Raw genomic sequence first — 23,590 nt, 5'->3', positions numbered from 1 at the left:
CTGAGAGTTTTTATTGGTAGTGTTTCAATGTATCTTTGTGGTGTTAACATTTCATGACCAAGGGCCTCAATAGATCCCTTACTGCTGTATCCAAAAGAATATTGACCTTTAATTACAAAATTAAAACTTTATTATAATCATGTTCTTATTTATTAAATGTATATAATGAGTCTAGCAAATGAAAATGACAAAAATATTAAAAATTTGAAATATAAGTACTAATTTTGTGGACATTCAATAACATTTAATAAACATGGCCAAATTTCAAGAAAAATGAGCTTATGTAGGATCTGTCGTTTAAGATTCTTTATGGCATGAAGGTCTGAAAATATGAGTACCAAAGAGAATAAGTGAAATCTACATTAATGGTGTAAATTATGACAAAATTAAATTCAAAGGAGGATGAAATTATATGTTTGTTTGAAAGTCGGTGAAGAGCTAGAGAAAAGGCCTTGTTGTGCACTTCACTAATTTTGATTTTGTGTGCTATAATTATATTTTTCTTATATTAATATACTTAAACAAAGGTTTGGATTATTTCAACCAAAACTGAAATAGGTTGTCTGCTAATTGACATAGCTAGGGTTCATTCAAGCTACTTCTACATTTTTTACTTTAATAAAAAACAATGAAGCACACAATAAAATTGTGGTAATTTTGGCGAGGATTTTTCAAAGCTAAGCATAGAAATATTTTTTGTTTAGGTCAAGCAAAGCTTTGCGTTATTTCAAGAGGAGCAAAGCCAAGATTTATGTTAATTGAGCAAAGCTACAATTCGTTGAAGCCTTTGCAGATCAACAGGGTTTGTTCAATGTGAAGGCATCTAGAATATTTGAAAAAAAACTACATCATTACACAACATAAAAACTCCCGTGCCAACAAATTGTGCTTGGACCTGAGCATGGTACATAAGTAGATACCTCTGGTCTTATTAAATAAAACAAATAATGCAATAAATAACTTTAATATAAATAGAGTTGAGACATGTAAATTAGATTTCTAAATGAGTGTTCATTCTAGTTAGGGTTGGTTTCATTCATTTGAACACTTAAAATTTAAATTACTATATATTTAGTTTCATCTTTTAAAATTTACAATTTAATTTACTATGTTTCTTGGTTCGTTATCAATTGTTAATTATATGATTTTCAAAAAAGTTGGTTTCTATTATTAATGTCTCATTTTCTCAAAAAAATTATGAGTACAGTGGTCAAGGCAATGATACCCATCTTCAAATTGCACTCCAAAACTACTTGAATAATATGTAACCGATCTTCTTTATACCTATGTATATAGTATATAATAATAAAGTGGTAATGTGATGTTCACTATCTATGCATCCTTTTGCACCTTTCTAGACTGTTGCACACTCATGAAAACTATGGCAAAAGAAAAAGTCCTCACACTAAAGTTCATTTTTTGAAGTGTGTGTGTGTGTGTGTATCATGGTTTCAACTTCATTTCCAATATATATTTGTGGTTTAAACTATATTTCCAATATATATTTCTTAAACTCCAATATTATAGCTTACATTCACAACATAATACTTGTGAAATTGATGTATATTTTATAAAGAAAATTAACCCCCCAAGTGAAAATGCATTCTTTGACTAAAAATGCAATCAAAATAATCAATGATGGGGACCCACAATTACAACCACATCTTAAGGAATTCTAGTGTAAGTCTTTTGCTTGTGTTATCGTGCATGTTGTGTGTTATGCACTTATTATGTTTATACTTGAAAAAAATTAAATTGTTTCACCCTTGTTATGGGTTTTCCTTTGGGTTTCCTGGCGGGGCATTACAAAGGTGATGAGAATTCTTGTGCTTTTTTAAGTGCTTATATCATCATCGAGCTTATTATAGTAAAAGGATAAACTCATTTGGATGTAGATAAGACCCAAATGAATCGTCGTACTAATTGCATGTAAAAAACACATTAGTCAGTCAAGGAATTCCCTAGTTCACAGGAGACCCATATGTCCTCGACAATCTTAGATGATCATGTCCTAAGACGAGTCATTATATTACTAAGGAACAATCCACAAGCAACAAATAGGTGAAGATAGTCAAAGACATCCTGAAGATAAAATGTCTAGTCAGAGACATCCTAGAAAAGCTAAAAGATATGTCACCAAAAAGAAAATCTGAAACAATCAAAAGACATAACCAATCACACAGACATTATGTTTTATGTCACAGTGATTGTTGTTCTCAGGTAATGTGTTTGGTTTGATAAGTTGATTGAATATTGTAATGTCTGCTCAATTGTAGTCTCATCATGTCATGATTTTGTTGAAGTCCAAAGTTGCATGCTCGTCTAAAGTGTTTGTGTTTTCACAATGTTTATTACATGTTTTTGGATTTTTATGATTTTTAGGGTTTTATAAATGTTTTAATTTTTTAAGGGTTTTTTAGGATTTTTAATGATTTTTTTAGGACATTTTATGATTTTCAAGATATTTTACGATGTTTAGGATTTTTTGAGGATATTTTATGATTTTTACGATTTTTTTCAGGACATTTTATGATTTTTATGATTTTTTCATTTTATGATTTTTATGATTTTTTCATTTTATTATTTTTATTATTTTTTCAGGACATTTTATTATTTTTATTTTTTATGATTTTTTAATGTTTGCCCCTAGTGTCTAGCAAGGTAAAAGGGATTTGGAGTGGATGAATGAATGGATGGGATAGAAAAGGATAACTGAATGATGAAGGAAGCTTATGTGATTTTCAAGGGCTATCTCACAATAGGATAACATGTTAACCCAAGCAAAGGGACCGTATATAGAAATATAAAGCAAGGATACTGTTGAACACTATATTTGGAAATAAAAATATATAAAAAAAATGTATGTTTCCATAATGTTGGATTTTGCCAAGATCAAGAAGTCATTGAAATGTACATGAAAGAGACATAATATGGGACAAGAATAAACTGTATTCTCATCAATAGAAAATGATCAATAATTGTTGTTCAATCGTTACATACAATGTAGATGAGCCTGCTTATATAGGCAAGGCTAGGGATATGTATGAGCACACAAACATGACATGTGGCTCAATAAGAAACAAGGGTAGGTAGGAAATAGGTGTGGGTAGGTAGGAGAAATAATACAATATTCCACATGAGGTGGATCACCCACCGAAGGTGGAATTATCACTCCACAATAAGTGGATATGATAGTGTAATAACAAGATCAACACCATAAGAGGTGGAATTTCTCCTACACACACTATCCCAATGTGGCACAAACACCCAAGTGTCTCATATCCAAACTACTATGAAATGCATTATCCTAAGTAAACTTAAGTAAGTGTAATAATATCCATGATGAATAATTATTTACACCAACACCCCCCCTTAAGTGCAACTTAGGGGAATGCACTTAAGTCTACAATGCAACTAAGCAATGCAAGATGGGTCCCGGCTACGAGGCCATGTTAGGTACCCATGCACAAATGCAAATGCATGCAAACCAATGAAATGAAATCTCTCACAAAGTGGGGAAAGAGAGAAAAACCCAATGGGAAAAAACCCTCCCCCAAAAGAGAGATGAAAGCTATACAAGAGAACTCTCATAGAAGAATGTGAGGAACAAAACCCCATGCGAGGAAATAGTCCCCCCCATATGAGAGAAGAAGAGAAGTCAAACTGTGATCATCCCTCAATGAAGAATCTGCACCAAAGATAGAAGCTCGATGTATGAAGAAACTGCTCCACGAACGTCGAACAACATTCCTCCCCTTAGGAAGAAACAAAACCAAAGGTGTATCCATGAAGTCTCCCCAATCATGAAGGGAAGATGTATGAAGAAAACTCATGATGAAAGGAATCTCTGAAAACTGCTCAAGTGTCCCCATGTCGATGCTGAAAGATACCCCTTCCAAAGATGGTAAACTGTGCCATACTGCTGAAAAAGGAACTCCAACATCTAGTGAAGATGGATGTAGAACAATGTCCAAAGACTCATGTGTCTCCTCAAAGCATAAAGAGACCTCCTCCAACTGTTGTACATAAGTATCCACAATCATGTCAACCTCGAAAGAATGATCATGTAGAGAATGAACAAGAGGGTCAGAGTGTGCCCTCGCAACAATCGAAGAAGGATCATCTTCATCAAAGAGAAGATGTATGTCATCAATGATGTCTCCCAAATCTACAATGTAGGATTCCACAAACAAACCTGCAATATCTGTCATGTAATCATCCCATGAATCTGAAGCTGGAAGACAATGTATATCCTGCTGCACTGAATCACATGTAGGCAAAACTGTCGCACTATCTGCATCATCAGGTACAATAGGTGATGTGATATCAATATGAGAAGATGAAATACAAGACTCAAGAACAGGGTTACATGTGAGAATCCCCATGTTCAAGTGTCCAAAGTTCTCCTCAAAATCTGAATCATCACAATAAGTGTGATCATCATGTGTAGAATCATCAAATGTGAAATTATCATCATCAACAAAATCTGAAAAGGAGTATAACCGAGATGCGTGATCAACCACCCCAGTTGCAATGATAGCTCTAGTCTCCATGTCTCTAATAAAAACTGAGTCAGGTGTGAACTCCACAACTCTCTTAGTTGCGCCATGTGTGATTTGATAGATAGAAAGGAGATTGTTTGTCAAGTGGGGTACACACAACACATCATTGAAGGAGTTATCCCCAATGTCAATAGATCCTTTCCCAATCACATCCATGTATGTATGATTGCCCATCAAAATCTGTGGCATGGTGCAAGGCTCAAATGTAGAGAACATAGATTGTGAAGATGCCATATGATGAGAAGCCCCTGAATCTAGAAGCCATCTCTCTGAAGTATGATTTGTTGTAGCACATAGAGCTTGTCCTTTTCTTGTTCCAAAAAAGTGAGTCTTTCCACTTGTAGAAGCCATGAATGCTTGCCCTTTTCCTTTTGAATGTGAGGAAGTGGAAGTTGATGAATCATCCTTCTTGTAGACTTTAGGCAAATCAATGTTATGCTTTTTGATGATATGTGTGAGCTCATCAATCTTCTTAGTATGGCAACGATGTTCCTCATGACCAATCTTTTTACAATAAGCACAAGTAGGTCTCTCTCTCTTTGGTGAATTATCTTTCTTGGAAGAAGATGAATCTCCTTGTTGTGGAGAAGATGGTGCTTTTTCCTTAGGCTTTGATTGCCATTTCTTCTTGTTTGAGTTGTCCTTTCCTTGATTTCCTTTGTTTCCTTGATTTGCCACTAATGCTTGAGACTTAGAAGAAGCCTTAAGAATGCCCATGCTTATCAACTTAGTTTGTTCCATCATCAACATTTCATTGAAAGAATCAAATGTAGGCATTTTGTAGCTTGAACCCATTGTCATTCTATGAGTTTGGAAACTAGAAACAAATGCTGCATATTCTTGTGGAAGCTTGCCTATCAAGTTGAATATCAATTGAGTATCCTTCTTATCAATGCCACAATCTTTGAGTTGTGCCCTCAACTCATTTGCCTTAGTGACATAATCTTGTATAGTATCAAAGTTCTTGGGATCTAACATGGTGAGATCACTATCAATTTGATATCCCCTAATCTCATCAACTTGACCATACAAGTCTTGAAACTTTTGCCAAGCATCCTTGATTAGAGTATATTTCTCAATATGAAAAATGAGATCCTTTGATACATACTTTCTTAAGGTACCAATTGCCATGATATTTTTAGTGAGCCAATCTAAGTGACCAACTGGATCAGCCTTAGGATCAGCTGGAGCAACAATAGTTCCATCAATGTAATGAGTGAGTCCTTTTTCCATAAGTTTACTCCATGCATCAATTTTCCAAGTAGCATAGTTATGTGGAGTTAAGAGAGGAAACTTAGAAGAACCCATAGCAGCAAAAAAGGAAAGAACACAAGAGCACAAAAGCACAAGAGACACCCCCCAAATTCAATCAATCAAAGTACCCCCCCAAAAGTGATGATTTTGGCACTTTATACTTAGTGCAATTACAATGAGCCACTTGCAAAACAAGGCAAAGTGGGCTTATGATGCAAATTTTACAACTTCTCAAATGAGATACAAGAGACTTCAATCAATAGTGCAATGAATCTAACTGAGATTCAAGCAAATATACAAGTACCAAGAGAGCCAAAAATGGCCAAGATCTGAAAGTACAATTTTTACTTACAATGACATCAATCTGATAGCATCATGTGAAAGTAGATGAAAAAATACGCACTTTCAAAAAAAACGGCACCTAAAAAGGAGGTCGGATGACCCCAAACGAAGCCTCTGAAGTTGCAAAAACTGGGATTACTCAGGGACAGTCACCAAAAACTGCATTTTCTGAAAAATCCGTGCATCAAAATCAAAAAATTCTTTCACCACTGTGGAGAGCACGAAATTCTAGCCCATTTCAAAAAAAATTGCACCCAAAAAGGAGCAAAAATGAGCAAGTTATGGCCATTTGAAGTTGAACTGCAAAATCAAAAATGCAAATGAGAGGGGGTCAAAAAAATTTTCAAACCCTGCTGATGTGGCGCTGACGTCAGCAATTCACTGGGTTAAATTTGACGGCCGTATGACCGTCACCAAAACTTCGCTGCCTGGCTGACTGGGCGTCCGTACCGTACGGACAGACTGCGTGGACAGCTGACTGTACAGTCCGTACTGTACGGAAGATGATGTGGCAGGCGATGACTGGGCGTACGGTTTTCTGACTCTGCGTACGAAAATCGACGTGGCTGTACGGATGTGTTATCCACGGGCCAGTGGCCGCCTGCCACGTGGCGGGCGTGGTCCACCGGTCTTCGGACTGGTTGCTGCGTGGCGGGTGAGCTGGCCGGGCCGGGAGCGGTTGCGGACGAGCGGCGCCGGTGACGCGGCGGAGCCCGGGAGCTGAGGGAGCCGCGGGCGCTAGCGGAGCTGCGGGCGCGGGAGCCGCCGGCGGGGAGGATGCTGCTGGGCGCTCAGAGCGAGGACGCCGGAGGAGACGCGGCAGGGAGGACGCAGCTGCGGTGGGAGGAAGACGGAGGAGTGGTAGCAGAAGGCGCCGCTCAGACAGCGCGGCGTGGACGGAGGACGAGGCTGCGGAGACCTGCGGGATCGGAAGCCGAGGGATGAGCTCGGGCGGCGGCGAGGACAGGAGGTACACGGGCGCTGCAGGTACGAGACCACGGGTGCGGTCAGGTACGGGTCATGCGGAATACAGTGTGGCGGCAGGTACGATCTGCGGGCACAGTACCTGCAGTACGACAGGTCACGGGGGGGTCTGCGGACCCCCCAAAAAAATCTCCCCCTTTTTTTTTATTTTTCTGCTTTTTTTTTTTTTGATTTTTTTTTTGATTCTTTTTTTGCTTTTCGAATTTTTTGATTTTTTTTTATTTTTTTTCAAAACAATATTCAGAAAGAAAAAAAAAATTTTGAAAAAAATAATTAATATTCGAAAAATCCGTACGATTAGCAAAATTGGGGAAAAAATTTTTCCTCACCAAAATAGGCCAACTTTATAACCAAAATTCATGGAAATGGCCTTCCGGACGCAATGGAGAGGTCGGATCTGGTCTAGGACACCTCCAAATGACGATGCTCCTCAGATCTGCCTCTCGACGTCACAAAAATGCCTCTTCAAGACGAATCAATGAGACTCCAATAGCTCTGATACCATGTTGGATTTTGCCAAGATCAAGAAGTCATTGAAATGTACATGAAAGAGACATAATATGGGACAAGAATAAACTGTATTCTCATCAATAGAAAATGATCAATAATTGTTGTTCAATCGTTACATACAATGTAGATGAGCCTGCTTATATAGGCAAGGCTAGGGATATGTATGAGCACACAAACATGACATGTGGCTCAATAAGAAACAAGGGTAGGTAGGAAATAGGTGTGGGTAGGTAGGAGAAATAATACAATATTCCACATGAGGTGGATCACCCACCGAAGGTGGAATTATCACTCCACAATAAGTGGATATGATAGTGTAATAACAAGATCAACACCATAAGAGGTGGAATTTCTCCTACACACACTATCCCAATGTGGCACAAACACCCAAGTGTCTCATATCCAAACTACTATGAAATGCATTATCCTAAGTAAACTTAAGTAAGTGTAATAATATCCATGATGAATAATTATTTACACCAACACATAAGCATGAAGACTAAAGGATGTTTCGGCCAGCAAATTGTATCGAGCACTGCAAAAAACGTTTCATCGAAAGCGTATTTTCATCGAAAAGAGGTACGTAAAGTACCATGCAAAGGTATTTCGGCAAAAAGTTACCTTCGATGAATACAAAGAACCGCTCATCGATACCCCAAGTTTCATCGAAAAGGTAAAAGCAAAAGGCAAAAGAGGGCAAACGGTGATTTCGAAGGAATATCATTACCGAAGAAACTCATAAAGCATTCATCGAAATGCAAGTTTCCATCGATGAACGTGATATCGAACAAAGGCAAAGTTGTTTCATCGATAAAGAGGGATATCGATGAACATGCATAGGCCTTCACCGAAGAAAGAAACTCATCAAAAGAATGATTTCGATGGAAATTGCAAGTGACTTATCGAAAAAGGGGTCTATCGATGAAAGAGTGATTTCGATGAGTCTTAAAAGCGGCTTCTCGACATGAGCTATTCACCGAAACAATAGTATCGAAGAAAATGAGCTTTCGATGGAAGATTTAAACACTCGGCCGAAGACAAGGGTTTCATCGATAACTTGAAATATGAGCACTTTGAGCGAACTGTACTTCCCGCGAAAGAGTTAAAGGCCCAATTGAAGAGTGTCACATCTGCAATTAAGTTTAAACACTTGAGTAGCCGTTATAGATGCAGAACATTAACTGTGCACAAGTTGCCCATACGATTACAGTTGAACTGAGTGAATTTTCGTAAGAACCAGATCGATGCTAAAAGATTGAAAACTGCGAAGAACTTGTGGAGACTTGCGAACGATAACCAAAAGAGTTGAGCATTCCTCCAAGTAAGTGTTGTCTCTCGTATTTACTGTAATTATGGAACCTTCATCTTCTTCTTCTAAAAAGAGTAGGAAAGGAAAAGAGCTGAACCCTGAAGAGAAGCCCAAGAGACAAAAGAAAGAAGGGAGAGCTCTGACTCAGGATTTGTTAGACCAGTGTCCATCGTCTAGCGTAAGGTCCAAAAAGATTAAAAGTGAAGAAGAAGGATTAGAGGATAGATTTGAAAATCTAGGAGACATTTGGACTGAAATCAGAGGGCATGAGTTATTCTTATTTGGCTACAAAAGAAGGGATGCACCAGAACCCATAAGTAATCTATGGAAGAAGAACTTAGGCAAATTGGTAGTCCCAAATGTGTTTGTAGACGTAGAATTGATGAAAGCTCTGGTAGATTGCTACAACCCAAGAACCAAAACCATATGTGATTACAGAGGGAATACATTAGTAGTAATCAACAAACAGACTATTGATATGGTTTTTGATTTGGACTGGGAAGTAGAGGAGAATATCGATATGAAGAAACTTTCACAGGAATTCTTTAGTTTGGAAAATATCTACAGGACTTGGAGACTACCTGTTCACAGGCCAAAAGTGGGTGGGTTATTTGTTCCATTTGGCAAAGATGACAAGGTGTCGTTTGATGTCAACCACTTCCATCCATATTTCAAGTATACATATTATGCTGCAGCCCAAGTACTAGGCCTAGAGGCTCATCCACTCATGGATATTGGGGTTATGGTTCTGTGTGCTGATTTACAGTCGAAGGACCCTAGGTCATTTGATTTTGCCACTCATGTTGCAGATGCCTTAAATCATGGATTAGAAAAGATGAAAGGGGACCTTGTGAATATTCATTTTTCATTGTACTCCTTGTTAATGCATATCATTCTTTATTGTGGACAAGAAATTAACTTCTGGTCAGATGAGTTCAGCATTAGATCTTATGATAAGAATGGTCTGAAGAAGCCAGTTCAGTTATGGGTATCTGCATGGGACCAGAGGTTCATGAACAACCAATATTGGCACTTTCAAGAATACTTTGTGAAACCTCTTAGTGCAGCTTTTGGGCAACACAGGGATTACACTTTGTCCCCTGAAATCAAGAGGTTCCTCAGACCAAAGGACTTCTCTCCAGAGTCACAGATTGATCATAATTGGGGTGATTGGTATTGCTATGATAATCACACAGAAATAAGGGTATTTGGATATGAAGGGCAACCCCACATGCTTCCGATTACGGTGCCAAACAGGGTGGCTAGCCTTGAAATTATCAAACATCTATTGCCAGTGCTAAGCATCTTACAGACTTCGGTAAACAATCTATTGTTCCAGGTTTATTAGTTTTCTCTGATTTCATTGTTAAAAGCTCAAAGAGTTATCATTTACTACAGAATAAATTAGACTACTATGGCATGACTCTGGGTGAGCCTAGGGAAAACTTCGATTCTGAAGGATATATAAGAGCTGCCAGAGCCTCACAGAAACTCAAAGCTGGAATACATGTGGCCAAAATGCCAGATGACCTGATTAAGAACCTTGAAAGAGAGGAGGCCAAAGCTCTGAAAGAAAAGAGCGAGTTAGTTTGGGAGGCTTACAAATGGAAAAGGGTGAGGGGAATGATAGATGGAGATTTAATTGGAAATCTCCAAGACCCTCTGGAAGTGGCTAAAAGGCTGCTTCAACATGAAGCAGAAATTATGCACAGAGTGCCTTCGCAGTTCCTTCATTTCATTGATACTGAGAATGACAGTCAGTCCCTAGCTCACATGTCACCAAAGTCGACTGCCAGTAGTATCCCACCTGATTCTCCTAGGGAAGATTATCCGGTTTTGAAGCAGAAATGAATATGGACACTGGCGAGATTAACATCAAGGATGTTGTTGATATCAGAATGACTGAGCATGAAGACTTCGTTGCTGATGATGGATTTGCCTCTTCTAGGGAGTTCCTCTCATTTTTGTACCAATACAAAGGAGCTCATGTAAAACGAAGCATGGCTGGAAGACCAGAGGAGGAACAGATGAAGAGATTACAGGATGAAATTGATGTCCTCATGAAAGACATGACTCCTGAGAAAGGGAGGAAATTATTAAAAGAGGCCGGTGTGATCATCTTCTCTGGTTGGGATATAAATTCAGCACTCTTATTTGATGGCTTCCTGAAGAAACAAGACTTGAATCAACAGGTGTTGCCTCAGGAGATAGACAAATTGTTCTTAGGCTCTGGATATGATCCAGACAAGAAAGCTCTCCTACAGTGGGCACTATATCCAAAAGGGAAGAGGCCTATCATTGTAGACATTGAAGAAACCGTTGGACACCTCATGGTTCATCAGGTTGGGAAAACTGATCCTAGGGTCACTGCAAAGCTCAACCTGGATGTTGCAAGATTGAACCTGGACCAGACAGAGTTTTTGGTGAGAGAGAACGTCACATATAAGGGGTTATACGAAAAATCTAAAGAGGAAAATCAAAAGTTGCAGGCAAAAGTATTGCAACTAGAGACAGGGACTCCTATCAGCGAGTACACCTCATACCCCGCGGGACGTAGCTTGGACGATGTCTCTGATGCTCTGTACTGGAAGTATCAAGCAGAAAAGGCAAATAAACGCGCAGACAGTATCCAACAAAAGATGGACAAATTGGTCAATGATATCATCGGACATCGGTTTAACACCATGCTCTTACAGGTTGAACCATATTGGAAAGTATACAATGGAACGATAAAAGTGTTAACAGAGCATGAGAGGTTAAAAGCACGACTACATGAAGTATTAAACAATGTCGATGCCATGACACCAGAGGAAAAAGCCGAGGGGACTGCGTATATGGAAAATCATATCAAACTTGAAGATACGCTGAGAAGAGACCTAAAGGAATTGGATGATGAGAAACCCGTTGGAATGCCTTCCGTCTACAAAGAAGGAGAAGTGATATCCCTGGAGGATTTGCAAAAAGAGCTCATCAGTGTCAGGGATTGGGCCTTGTCAGAGATAGATCGAAGTAAGGATATGGCCCCTACTGTTAACCAGATAATATTCAAGTATCTGTCGTTGGGAGATGAATTGAAGAAACAAACTCCTCGAATCAAAACCTTCAAAGACGATGATTACATTCATCATTTGGGGCTCCTGAATCTCTTTTTGCTTAAGTTTAGAAATATTCAAATTAACGATTAGTATTGTGAAAAGTCGTGTCTCTTCGTGAAAGGCCTTCATCCTCATATATATATGAGAATGATTTTTGTAATGTAAGGGGATAGATATTAGATTAGATCAAGAGAACGACAAATGACAGCCTGTAAGTCTTCTGTGTACAAACTATAATAGAATACAAATTTTGATCAACTATTTCTCTGCATATGTGTTGTGGATCATTTCATTTTCTTTTGGCAATCGTCTGTGATCTTGTCTGATAAGATAAGGTTATTCATGTTCTTAAGATCAAATCTATGCTTTATATTATAATGTTGTAACATGAGTTTTGCTTGTGGATTGTAATTGTTCCATGCAAAGCTTAATTGACTGGTCCCTTAAGGGTAGGGTTAAATTCACTCAATCAGCATATGATATAAGCATTCATTTGGTTCCAAAAGAAATAATAACTGACAGGTTCATAAAGGGATGAATTAAAAAACTGTCTCACAGATTCGCACCATAAGTCTTGAAGAAAAATGTAATGACTCTGTAACCCAAACAACGAAGAAGGCACTGGCTAAATTACAAATTGTACTCATCATTTCATTCATAATTGATTATTTTAACAGCAACTGAAGTAATTAAGGAATATAAAGCAAACAGTTATTACAACAACAATCTTGAACTCATCTGCTATATCTCCATTCAAGGAACTCATGCCATTTCAAGATCAGAAGATATCAGATTAGGATAATACATCTGCTATAAAAAGCACTAATTATTGGAGACATTCAGTGAATAGGTATACCCGCCTAGGTCATGCAGAGCCTAAAGTGAGAGAGTTAGCAACCAGACAGGTTCACTCTATATGTTGGCCAAGTCAATTGGAGGGTTTGATCATAGGAGTTGGCATTTCCTTGGAACCTATCCAATCTGTTGATTTGAGACCCAACAGATACGATGTAACTAATTTCATATGGTCCAAAGAAATGACCATGTCAAGAGGTTTTTTTTTTCGAAAACATGTTTTGCATTTTGTCTTTAGGTTTGATCAAGATCAGGAGATGGGTTTTGGATAGGGGGAAAATAGGATAAGCAAGATCAAAGGTGGTAATGAAAGATAAAAGCAAGAAATGGATAAAATAATGGATAGGAGCTAAAGGGCGTGGATCAAGTGTAATAAATACGACACACAAAGCTTGCAAAGATCCTTAACCTTGTTAAGATCAAATGTGGAAAATGGATACATATTTAGGTTGAGTGAATGAGGGATAATAGATGACAATAGATGGATGTGGTGGATAAGATAGCATGGATGAAACTTGCCCCTAGTGAATAGTGCAAGAAGATAATGGATTATGCATGACACCTGTTTGCCAAGTTTTCATCATGGTACTTACCCAAGGCGCCACAAGAAGTGGTTTTCACACATGGATGAATTAATTTTTCTATTTACTTTTTCTTGTTTCTTTTTTGCTTTTTTTTCATTTTTTATTTTCTTTTTTCTCTTTTTCATTTTTTTCTTTTCTTTTTTCTTCTTTTTTTTCTCATTTTGACTTTTTCGAACTTTATGGAAGATAATGGATACATGATGGGAAATATGACATAGGAATCAAGGTGTTCTTTGGATAGTACCTCTGAAAGATGTTCTATAATGATTCATGGGTGTTTAAGGTATGCTCAAAGATTTCGATATGGTGATGGTAAATAGAAATGAAATGGATGATAAGATGGAAAGGTTATCAAGATTTATGCAAAGGATTGGATAAGAGGGATAGAAGGATAGAACATAGGTGTTGCATATGGATGGGATGTTGGAAGATTTGTGTAGGAGTGGATGGAAATATCAGAAAGGTCAACATTGGCACACACCTTGAAGGGTGATGGAATGAGGGAGGAATATTGGATTTTGGAGTTTGTGATTTTGATGGAAAGGTTGATGTGGATTTTAGGACACAAGGAGCCAAAATGGATGAAAGAGGTGATAGAGGTTTTAAGATAGTGGATGTGGGAGAAGCTAGGGTAGCAAAATTGAATGCCAATTTTGATTTTTATTTAGTGTGCACGTCTTGTAAGAGCAACTTGGGAATACACATGGTTCTTGAATTTCATTTTTTTGTGATACTTTAGAATGCATTTCCTTGATGCAAGACTTAGGAAGCCATACACATTGTAACTATTTTTGTTTCTTTGTGGGCCTTTGTGACCTTTTGGACATTTCTTTTTCTTTATGGATCAAATTTTTCTTTGTTTTTGCATGTCGTTTATATGGGACATGTTGATCCTTTGATTCATGTGGATTTTTAAATATTGGAATTTTATGCTTGGCATCGAAGTTGATTCCAATGGCATTAGGATTCATGGATGGATATGAATGATATGGAGAGTTCATGTGGGTAGGTTTTTGGACGGTTCTCAAGGATGTGTCTTTGTTGATCTTGGCTTATGGTAAGGTTAGTGGATTGAAAGCTAGGGGTAGCATGGATAGGAGATTGAGGGATATAGGGACCCAAGATAGATGAAAGGTTTGAAGGATTTGATTTTGGTATATAAGGACCCAAAATAGGTTTGGAGGATCCAAAAGGTGTGCATTTGGATTTAACTGTAGAAATGTAGGATTTATGAGGGGTACCGACATCTTGAGAATGAACAATGTAGCCATTATAATCAAGATTTAATTTTATATTAGGGGGTTCTAATATACCTTGTTCATGAATGTCTAAACCTTTTCTTTGATAATGCATGCTTTGGAAGATCTTTTTAACAAAGGGTTTCTTCTTACTTTTGATGCCAGAGGCAAGTCCATTTTGAGGTGGAGGTGGAATGTAGGGAATGATAGGATCATTAGAGGGCTTTGTAGGCATGATGGATCCTTGAGGTGAACATGGAGGGTTATGACAAGGAGATGAAGGGATACTTTGATCTTGACATGGAAGAGGACCATTGGATAGAGTAGGAAGGGTGTTTGACTCTTCATTTTGAATAGGATCATTTGAAAAGGTGGAAGAGGCATCATGATCTTGCTTAGGAAGTGGATTAGGAATGGTATTTGGAAGGATGCTTTTCTCTTGAGATGGAAGGGGATCATCTTGGAAGAAATGGAAAGGTATAAGGGGATCATCATGGGATTATAGGGAGGTAGGATCTTTTTCAACCATTGGATGAGATTGAAGAGTTTTGGTGTCTTGATCTTGATTTATGATAGGACTTGTTTCTTCATTTTTCAGATTATCCTCTTGACATGGAGCCACTTCTAAGGAAGGGGTAGTATTTTTGATATGCATGGGGGATTATTGGAAGGTGTTCATGTTTTTGTATGATGGGGAAGCATTTTGGATGGGGCCTTCTAGAGTGGGTATGATTAGAATTGGAGTGCATGATGGCATAGGATCTAAGATATCTGAATCATGTAAAGGATTTGTATAATAAATGGATTAGCTTGGATTTGTACCATTGATGGCCCTTGAGGGTCAACATGAGAAGTTTCATCATTAGGTTCATTGTTTGAGGGATATGGTATGGATTGTTGTTGAGAAGCCTTAGGAGATGGAGCCATAATGGAAGAGATGGAGGCTACATGTGGAGCCTTACTAGACATAGGTATATGATTTTGATCATTTTTAGGAGTAGTTCCTTGTTTCTCTTTAGGCGAGTCATTAGGATCTTCAATTTCGAGACACCATTATCGAGGAGGTCTTGAATCTTATGTTTTAATTTCACGCAATTTGAAGTCTTATGTTTGTTTTGTATATGATATGCACAATAGTTACTCAAAAATTTACATCCTCGTGGAGTTGTGTTAGGAAATGTGATAACAATTAACATTGTGCTCAAGAATCTCTTTCAAAGATGACTCAATAGATTGCCCCAAAGGTGTAAACTATCTATCTAGAGGATACTTGGAGGAAATGTCTTTATGTCTTGGTGAAGGTGTCCTGTGATCTTGTTCGAGATTTGGCTTTTGATTTTCAATTACTTGTTCCACCTTATAGAGTCATTTTAACATTCCTTGAAGTCTATTGTTCTTTATATCATGGAATTGTATCTCAAGAGGGGTCATTGAATCTTTTTGTTGGACTTGAATGTCATATATTTCTCTCTTGAGATCTTGAATTTGTTGGGCCAAGGTAGTCATGGAGATTTATGATAGTTTGGATCTTTGACCTAGGACAATGTATGAGACTCTAGATGGAATGCAAACCCTAAAAATGCATACTCAACTATATGATATGAGTGAGATTAGCATGTAACTAAGGATCAATGCAAAGATTAAGGTGCAAACTATGTGATAGGAAGCTGAGATTGGGATATGATAAGGATCAATGGGAAATGCAATCTATGCGATATGATTGAGATGGGAATGTGCTAAAGGATTGATGCAAAATGTGATTTATATGATAGGAAAGTGATGTGCAGCTAAACCCTAGGATACTCTAGGTTTAAAAATATTTGCAACGTGAGGTTTGACTTGTGCTATGATGGATAGGCACAAGGATAAGTGATCAAAAAGAAGGCATTCTATGATATGAGATGATGAACACCAAGCGAAATACCAACTCAAATACACTGATAAGTTCCCTAACTCAAGGTAGATGCACCTCATGTGATAAGGGTAATTCATGATCGAAATTTGATGTATGAAGATGCACCTCAAGTGATAAGGGTGATTGATGATCAAGATTTGATGTCAAACCTAAGACGATAAATCCTAAGTGCAAGCAATGTTTTTGGTTTTTTTTATTGAAGTATGCAAGAGGTGGGATTATGTCCTAAAGAGAGATGGGGATGTGCAAGAATTTAGGTATGACCTAATGAAGGTATGTAAGGATCAAGGGTGTGTCCTAAGAAAATGGTGTAAGGCTATGCAAAGATTATGGGTATGATCTAAGGGAATTATGCAAGGGTATAACCTAATGGTGGTGTTCAAAGGTTTTACCTAAGGACATAAGGAAAGGATAAGACCTAAATAAAGTATGCAAGGGTGTGATCTAAGGGTGGTATGCAAGGACTAATTAACCAAGTCTAACTAACAAAAATATAAAGTCTAATGAACAATCTAACTAATTAACCAAATTTAAATCTAATTTAAAAACTAAATTAAAATCTAATTAACAAAACTAATTATAAAAAATCTAAAACTAAACTAATTAATTTTTTTTAAAAACTAATTTAAAACCAAATTAAAAATCTAATAAAAAATCTAAATTAAAAGCCAATTCTAAAAACCAAATTAAAAACTAATTCTTAAAAAGTAACTTAAAACTCACGTAAAAACTAACTTAAAAAGAACTAAAACTAAAACTATCTTAAAAACTAAGAAAAATTAGAAAAAAAAGGCTCACGCAGCCCACACAATCAAATCAAAACAAACAAATAACAAACCAAAAAAAATCAAAACCCAATCATGCACTATTACAATCTCAGATTTTGAAATTTTTGCAAGCCTTGAGACGTCTTCTTGCAGATTTGAAATGCTTTGGCAGGTGTATTTTTTTTTTAAACGTGTTTTGGACAGATTTTGCAAGTTAAAAAAATGTATTTGAGAAATTCAGTTTAGAAGAAACACCTCAGACATGTTGGAACTGAGGGTGCTGAGAAAAGTTTGTGCAGATAGGCAAGATTGATAAAACAATAGAAACATGGCTGCAAACTATGATATCAGCAGGAACAGTTCAATGTACCAAGCAGAACATTATGGAGAATCACATTATATGAAACAAAACATTCTGGAGACAAACACCAAACCTGCAATGAAAATATGAAACAATCCAAAACAATATGGTAACAGTCTGTAAATGTAAACTAAATGTTTTCTACCAAACGAAAATCGAATCTATGAAGGGACAAGGCTAGTCCCATCAGGCGTGTCAAATGTAGGTGAGATAATTTTTCTCACCCAACAATGAAATACCTGCAAAGAAACACACATGCAAAACAAAAATCAAAACTGACACACACATGCATGCTACACAATCTTACTCCATTGCTCTCTTACTATCAAGATCTTGTGTTCAAATAATAAGTGCTCTTAGAAAGCACATGCACAAGAAGATTTGAGGAAAATTATTAAAATGCAAGAAATGGATGCAAGCAACTGATTTTGAATGCAAAAGTTGTGGATCCCAAAATGGGAGAGGGGCTGTGCTTAAATAGGCATCCTCGGGTGAATCTAGATTATGGGATGAAGATGGGGTAAAGAATAGGGCTTGAAAGTTTAATCCCACGTGTGAGGTGGATGAAAATAGGATAGAGGGAAAAACATAAATGAGTGATGCAAATGCTTATGCGTCTATTTGTGAAAATGGATAAGTAATAATATTATTAAATGATAAATGGAATATGAGATAATAATAATATTTAATGGATAATGACGAATAATAGATGGAATAATGCATGAAAATGAAGTTGATCCACCCAGGATTAAAATGACAAATTTTATGTGTCTACATATATGAGTTTGATGTTGAAACAGAATTTACTCGACAGATATTATAATTTATTCATATTGTGCTAGTTAATGGAGTGAACTTGCATGTTAAAACTTGAAAATGTATGACCAAACATTGGATTTTGATGACATGAAAAAATAATCTCATGACAACTAGCTTTAGCTTATTTCAAAACTGTCATCCAAAATATGAATAACACTTTGTGTCATGGGATTTGGCAGCAAATATTTCTTGAGATGAAAAAAAATCTAATAGTACAATAAAATTCGAGACCAACTTGACTCATAAATGACATCTCACTCAAAGATATTTCAGAACTAGTTTATGAACACTAGTCTACTTATCCGTGACAAAAAGGGCACTGGAGTCGATCAGAACCAACAATTAATAGTAACTTACCATCCCACTTGAGCAATCTAAGCCATGTGCGTTGTTAATATCAAACTATCCACTCAATAGTCCACTGTGAATGCTGAAACAGAACTCATGTATCTGGAGCCTTTTCCATAAAGATGAACCCATGTAAGAGAATCAAAATTTTAATTTTTGTATTGTGTTCACCTTCAAATAAACTTTTGAATAGCCACTGAATTTGATCTACACAACCTTCTTGTATACAGTTTATAGGGAACATAAAATATTTTGTCTGAATCATTCATTCCTTGTAGATATTCAATGCTACATATCCTGTTTCACAAAACTGATCTTGTAATAAAAGTCTCCAGCAATTTCTAAAAGAAAGAAGGTTGAATGATACTTTCACAAAACTGATCTTGTAATAAAAGTCTCCAGCAATTTCTAAAAGAAAAGAAGGTTGAATGATACTTTCTTGAATATTCATGACAGATTTGCCAAACAGTATGGTCTTTGAAATGAATAAAGCTTCAAGATTTATTTAAGTTGTCTTGAGACAGACTCAATTGTTCTAGTCAGGGGAAGGAGCAGGACAACGATTGCGAAAACATGTCAAGTTTCAAATTGGAAAGAATGGTTAAAATCGTTTTAAATTGCCAATCTATCACTCCTCATGTTTGCAGTGGGATTGAGAGTTGTTGAGATTCGGACAGTCAGTCTTTAAAAAAGAATGGTTATGAATGTGCAGGACCTCTCTATATATGTTCAATTATGAATCATGATTAAAATATTGTATTAGCTGTAACAGACACTATAGAATTATCTATACATTTACTCATTTAACTTGTCTTAATATACTTCATATTATATAAAGGTATGAAAAGATTTAATCCTATTTAGAAGTGCAATGCTTAAGGTAAGGTCAGTGCAACCATTGAATAAAATGAAATCGTTTAGCACAGAAATGAACGAAAGTGAGTTATAAGTAACATTGTCCAAGTTTCCAGTCTTCAAATCAAAGTAAGTTATCACATATCTATCATAGAAAGACCCTCAAATTGAGGACGCAACTTCATACAATGAGAAAAGAAATATACGTGAGTGACTTCAACAATCTATCACTCTCAAGTTATGAGTATCAAGAAATAATAGAAGCTTTGCCATTTGCAAAGTCTTTTAATTTTTCTATTTGACCAACATCAATCAGCCAGCAGACTATCTCAACGGTCTTATCACTTGGATCACAGCCTTGCTTCTGCATTTGATCTATTAAAAAAAGGTTTTTTTTCCAAGTCACATCTTTTGCAAGCACCTGAAAATAATGTGTTGTATGTGACCTCATTTGAACCAAACCTTTTGCTCTCATTTGATCTAACATTGATAAAGCAGCATCAAGTTCGTCTTCTTTGCATAACGTGGCAATTAGCGTGTTATAGGTCACAACATTTGGAATAATGCCAACCATTTCCATGCTTTTAAAAAGCTTTAAAGCCTCACCCATTTGACCAATTTTACAATGACCATTAATCAGAGAGTTGTAAGCCATTACATCAGGGACCTTGCCTTCATCAAGTATCTTATTCATTAAGATATGAGCGCTAGCAAGATCACCTGCTTTACACAAACCATCAATGATTGTGTTGCATGTCACTTTATCAGGTTCCAAAAACTTTCTTGTCATTTTTTTCAACATTTGAAATGCCATGCCCATGTGTCCTGTTCTACAGAATGCAGCAATCACAGAGGTGTATGTAAAAACATCTGGGTGTAAACCCTTTCTTGACATGATTTGAAAACAATCCCATGCCTTGTCCATCTGTCCATCTTTGCATAACCCATTAATAACTGCATTGAATACCACTTGATTGGGAAAAGGACCAAACTCCATCATTTGTAGAAACACATTATACGCCTCCTCTGTTTTTCCAGCTTTGAAAAAAGCATCTATCAAGATGTTACAAGTGTAAGTGTCAGGGAAATAGCCATTTTGTATCATTTTGCATACTAATGCTAGAGCTTCATTTACACTTCCTACTTTGAAGAAACTATAAATCAGACTGTTATATGTAATAATATCTGGAGAAACATGAGAACGTCTCATTCCAATGAATAAGCCGATAGCTTCATCTTCCCTACCCACCTTGCAGAGACCATTGATTAGGGTATTGTATAAAAAAAGTATTTGGACAAAGGCCATCTTGTATCACGTGAGCCACCAATACTAAAGCTTCATCTACCCTACCTTTCTTGCAGAGAGCGTCAATTAAGGTGCTGTAGGTAACAATATTAGGAAAACAATGGTTATTCCTCATTTCGTGCAAGAGCTCGTGTGCTTCCTCAAGTTTACCCCATATACACAAAGACTTTATGAGAATGCTGTAAGTGATGACATTTTGAATGGATGCCCGTATCTTCCATTTCAGCGAGGAGAGGGTAAATTCTACGGAGGTCGCCGTCATTCCTAAGACCATCTAAAAGCACATTGAAGGTTACAAGAGTGAGTGGAAGAAATCCCATGCCTTGTTTGTGTTGCCCGATTTACAGAGAGCCTTAATGGATTTATTGAATTGTACAACATTAAAGGTAGGAGATATGTCTGGTAAAGACTTGCCAGTATGTGAGGGTTTGTGGTTGTTTGCAGAGAAAGACAGAGGGCGTAGAGAGAATGAAAACAAATAAAAGAAGTGGGTAGTCGAGGTTACCTATTTCAAGATTGGGAGTGGGCATTTCATGGTGATGTTTGTAAGGGGCTGCTGTCTCAGGGAGATCAGTAGGCTTCTGGGGTTGTAAGTCCCTTGTTATTCTCAGCAGGTGGAAGTTGTGGTGATTGACAAAGGGTTAATGCCAAGCTACAGTTGTGTGAGAATTGGACGAAAAACTTATATATGGGGGTCGGTTGAAAGAATAGCCGAGTGCCAGGAGTGCACCAAGGTGGTCTGCGGTAGACACCTCCTCCTAGGGGTGAAGAAGAGTAACCCTGCCCTCTAGTCTCAGGGAGATAGAGGTCCTACATGGACTTTAGGGGTGAAGTAGAGTAACCCCGCCTTATCATTGGATGGTGAGGTTTACTGGTGGATGCATTCTCATGGTCCCTATCTCAGTGAAGTGGAGTAACTGAGCCAATGTTGGGGATGACTCCCGGGGAGTTGTCTATGACCCGAGGACTAGGGAAGTGGAGTACCTAGGCTCTTGCGAGAAGGATGATCGTGCAATGGATTGTCCCGGTTGGGGAAATGGAGTACCCAAGATCTTGTAAGGGGGATGGCCATGCAAGGGGCTATCTATATCGGAATGTTGGAGCTTGAGAGTTGGGCAAGCTATGTGGGTTGAGTTGCAGAGCTGGAAGTCCATGTGTCTTGTGGAACAAGTGGGGTGATGTGCCGGGCACGCACCTAGGTTACCTGAAGTGGGATTTGCATAGAGGTCCGGGATCTCGAGGCCCTAGAGTGGGGGTCAAATGTGGCAGTAGGGACTGGGTTCCGAAAGTGTGCTCATGTTGAGCCGAGCCATGAGGCGAGTCCAAGAGGGTGACAAAGATGGATGAGTTGCATGACCGAAAAGGGGACATGGTCCGAAGGCGAGTTGTTCTGGGAGCACAGCCGAGTTGAAGGAGAGTTCAGCGACCAAGGATATTGGATTGGATCATGGAGCGAAGAGCTTGGTGCCCAAGTAGGAGTGCAAGGTGTTTTGTCAGTCTGAGAGGCTTAGACTGAGTGTTTGCATGGAGCTGGTTATTGTGCATGGGATGTACAAAGAACTGGGTTCACCAGTGAAGCCATGTAGGCATAGGCCAAGGGCCCGAAGCAGTGTGACTTGGAGTCCTTGTTCAGGAAGGAGTTCTGAGTTGTGTACTGGGTAAGCCGTCGCGGGCTCGAGAGAGAGTCAGTGGTGTGCCAGGTGGAGTTCCGAAGGAGACAGGGTCTTCGTGGATCAGGAGTCTATATGAGAAGCTATTGCCAGGGGCAAGGTGCAGTGGTAACTGTGCTGGTGTTTCAAGAGTGGACGTTGATCTAGGGGCAGGAACTTATAATCGGATGCTTGGGAAGTATTCGGGGTAGTGACCAACGACAGAGTTGGAATTGTTTGTAGATCGGGCCAGGGGCCGCCTCTTCATAACAATAAAGCTACCTATTGCCCCAGTGTTGTGTTCATTGTGTGGAGATGGACAAACAGGAAGCTAGCTCAGGGAGTCTAGTCATCCCATGAGATATGTTTGGTGCTTGAGGGTTCAGAGGAGCTGAGGGAGGCCAACATGGGGTGCCAGTGCTGTGGGAGTACTGGGCATGCTCAGGGAGTGTGCAAAGTTGGAGCCGGAGGACTTAAGGAGTTCCGGATGGGTCAGTGTTAGTAGTCAGGGTCTTATGGGGGACTCAAGAAGACGAAGACATCGAGGAGACCTGTAAGCTTGTACCAGGGGTGCAAGGATGGTGCGACAAGACAGTGCTAGAGTAGAGTCAGGGACTTGAAGGGAGTGCTAGGAGCATCAGGATGAAAGAAACCCGTGAGAGGGTTGGCATGCACTTCTATTCCGCATGGGTGTGTGTTAATGTGGTCAGGTGGTGGACACTTGAAAAGGGATGGCGTAGTCTGGGAACAAGAAAGGACTTGTCCGCAATGGAAGTCGTGAGTAAGGTTTGCCAGTGCCGCATGAGGTTTGACCTCCTTTGGAAGGAAAAAGCTTGT

At 38.2% G+C, this 23,590-nt stretch overlaps 1 protein-coding gene across 1 annotated transcript in view; it reads right to left on the bottom strand.

Moving 5' to 3' along the window:
* Nucleotides 1-23,590, bottom strand: part of LOC131860173 (pentatricopeptide repeat-containing protein At1g63080, mitochondrial-like) — a 59,067-nt gene that overhangs the window by 4,544 nt on the left and 30,933 nt on the right. Inside the window, exons 3-7 of the mRNA XM_059214549.1 lie at nt 21,048-21,378; nt 20,049-20,851; nt 18,001-18,015; nt 17,786-17,849; nt 6,609-7,139 (exon numbers count right to left, since the gene is read on the bottom strand). Coding sequence (XP_059070532.1) covers nt 6,609-7,139; nt 17,786-17,849; nt 18,001-18,015; nt 20,049-20,851; nt 21,048-21,378 — 1,744 coding nt within the window. The remainder of the gene's footprint in view (nt 1-6,608; nt 7,140-17,785; nt 17,850-18,000; nt 18,016-20,048; nt 20,852-21,047; nt 21,379-23,590) is intronic.

This window comes from Cryptomeria japonica, chromosome 11, assembly GCF_030272615.1.
Source record: "Cryptomeria japonica chromosome 11, Sugi_1.0, whole genome shotgun sequence".
Classification (NCBI taxonomy): Eukaryota; Viridiplantae; Streptophyta; class Pinopsida; order Cupressales; family Cupressaceae; genus Cryptomeria; species Cryptomeria japonica.
The sequence above is the reverse complement of the archived record's forward strand: the minus strand, read 5'-3'. Positions and strand labels throughout refer to the sequence as shown.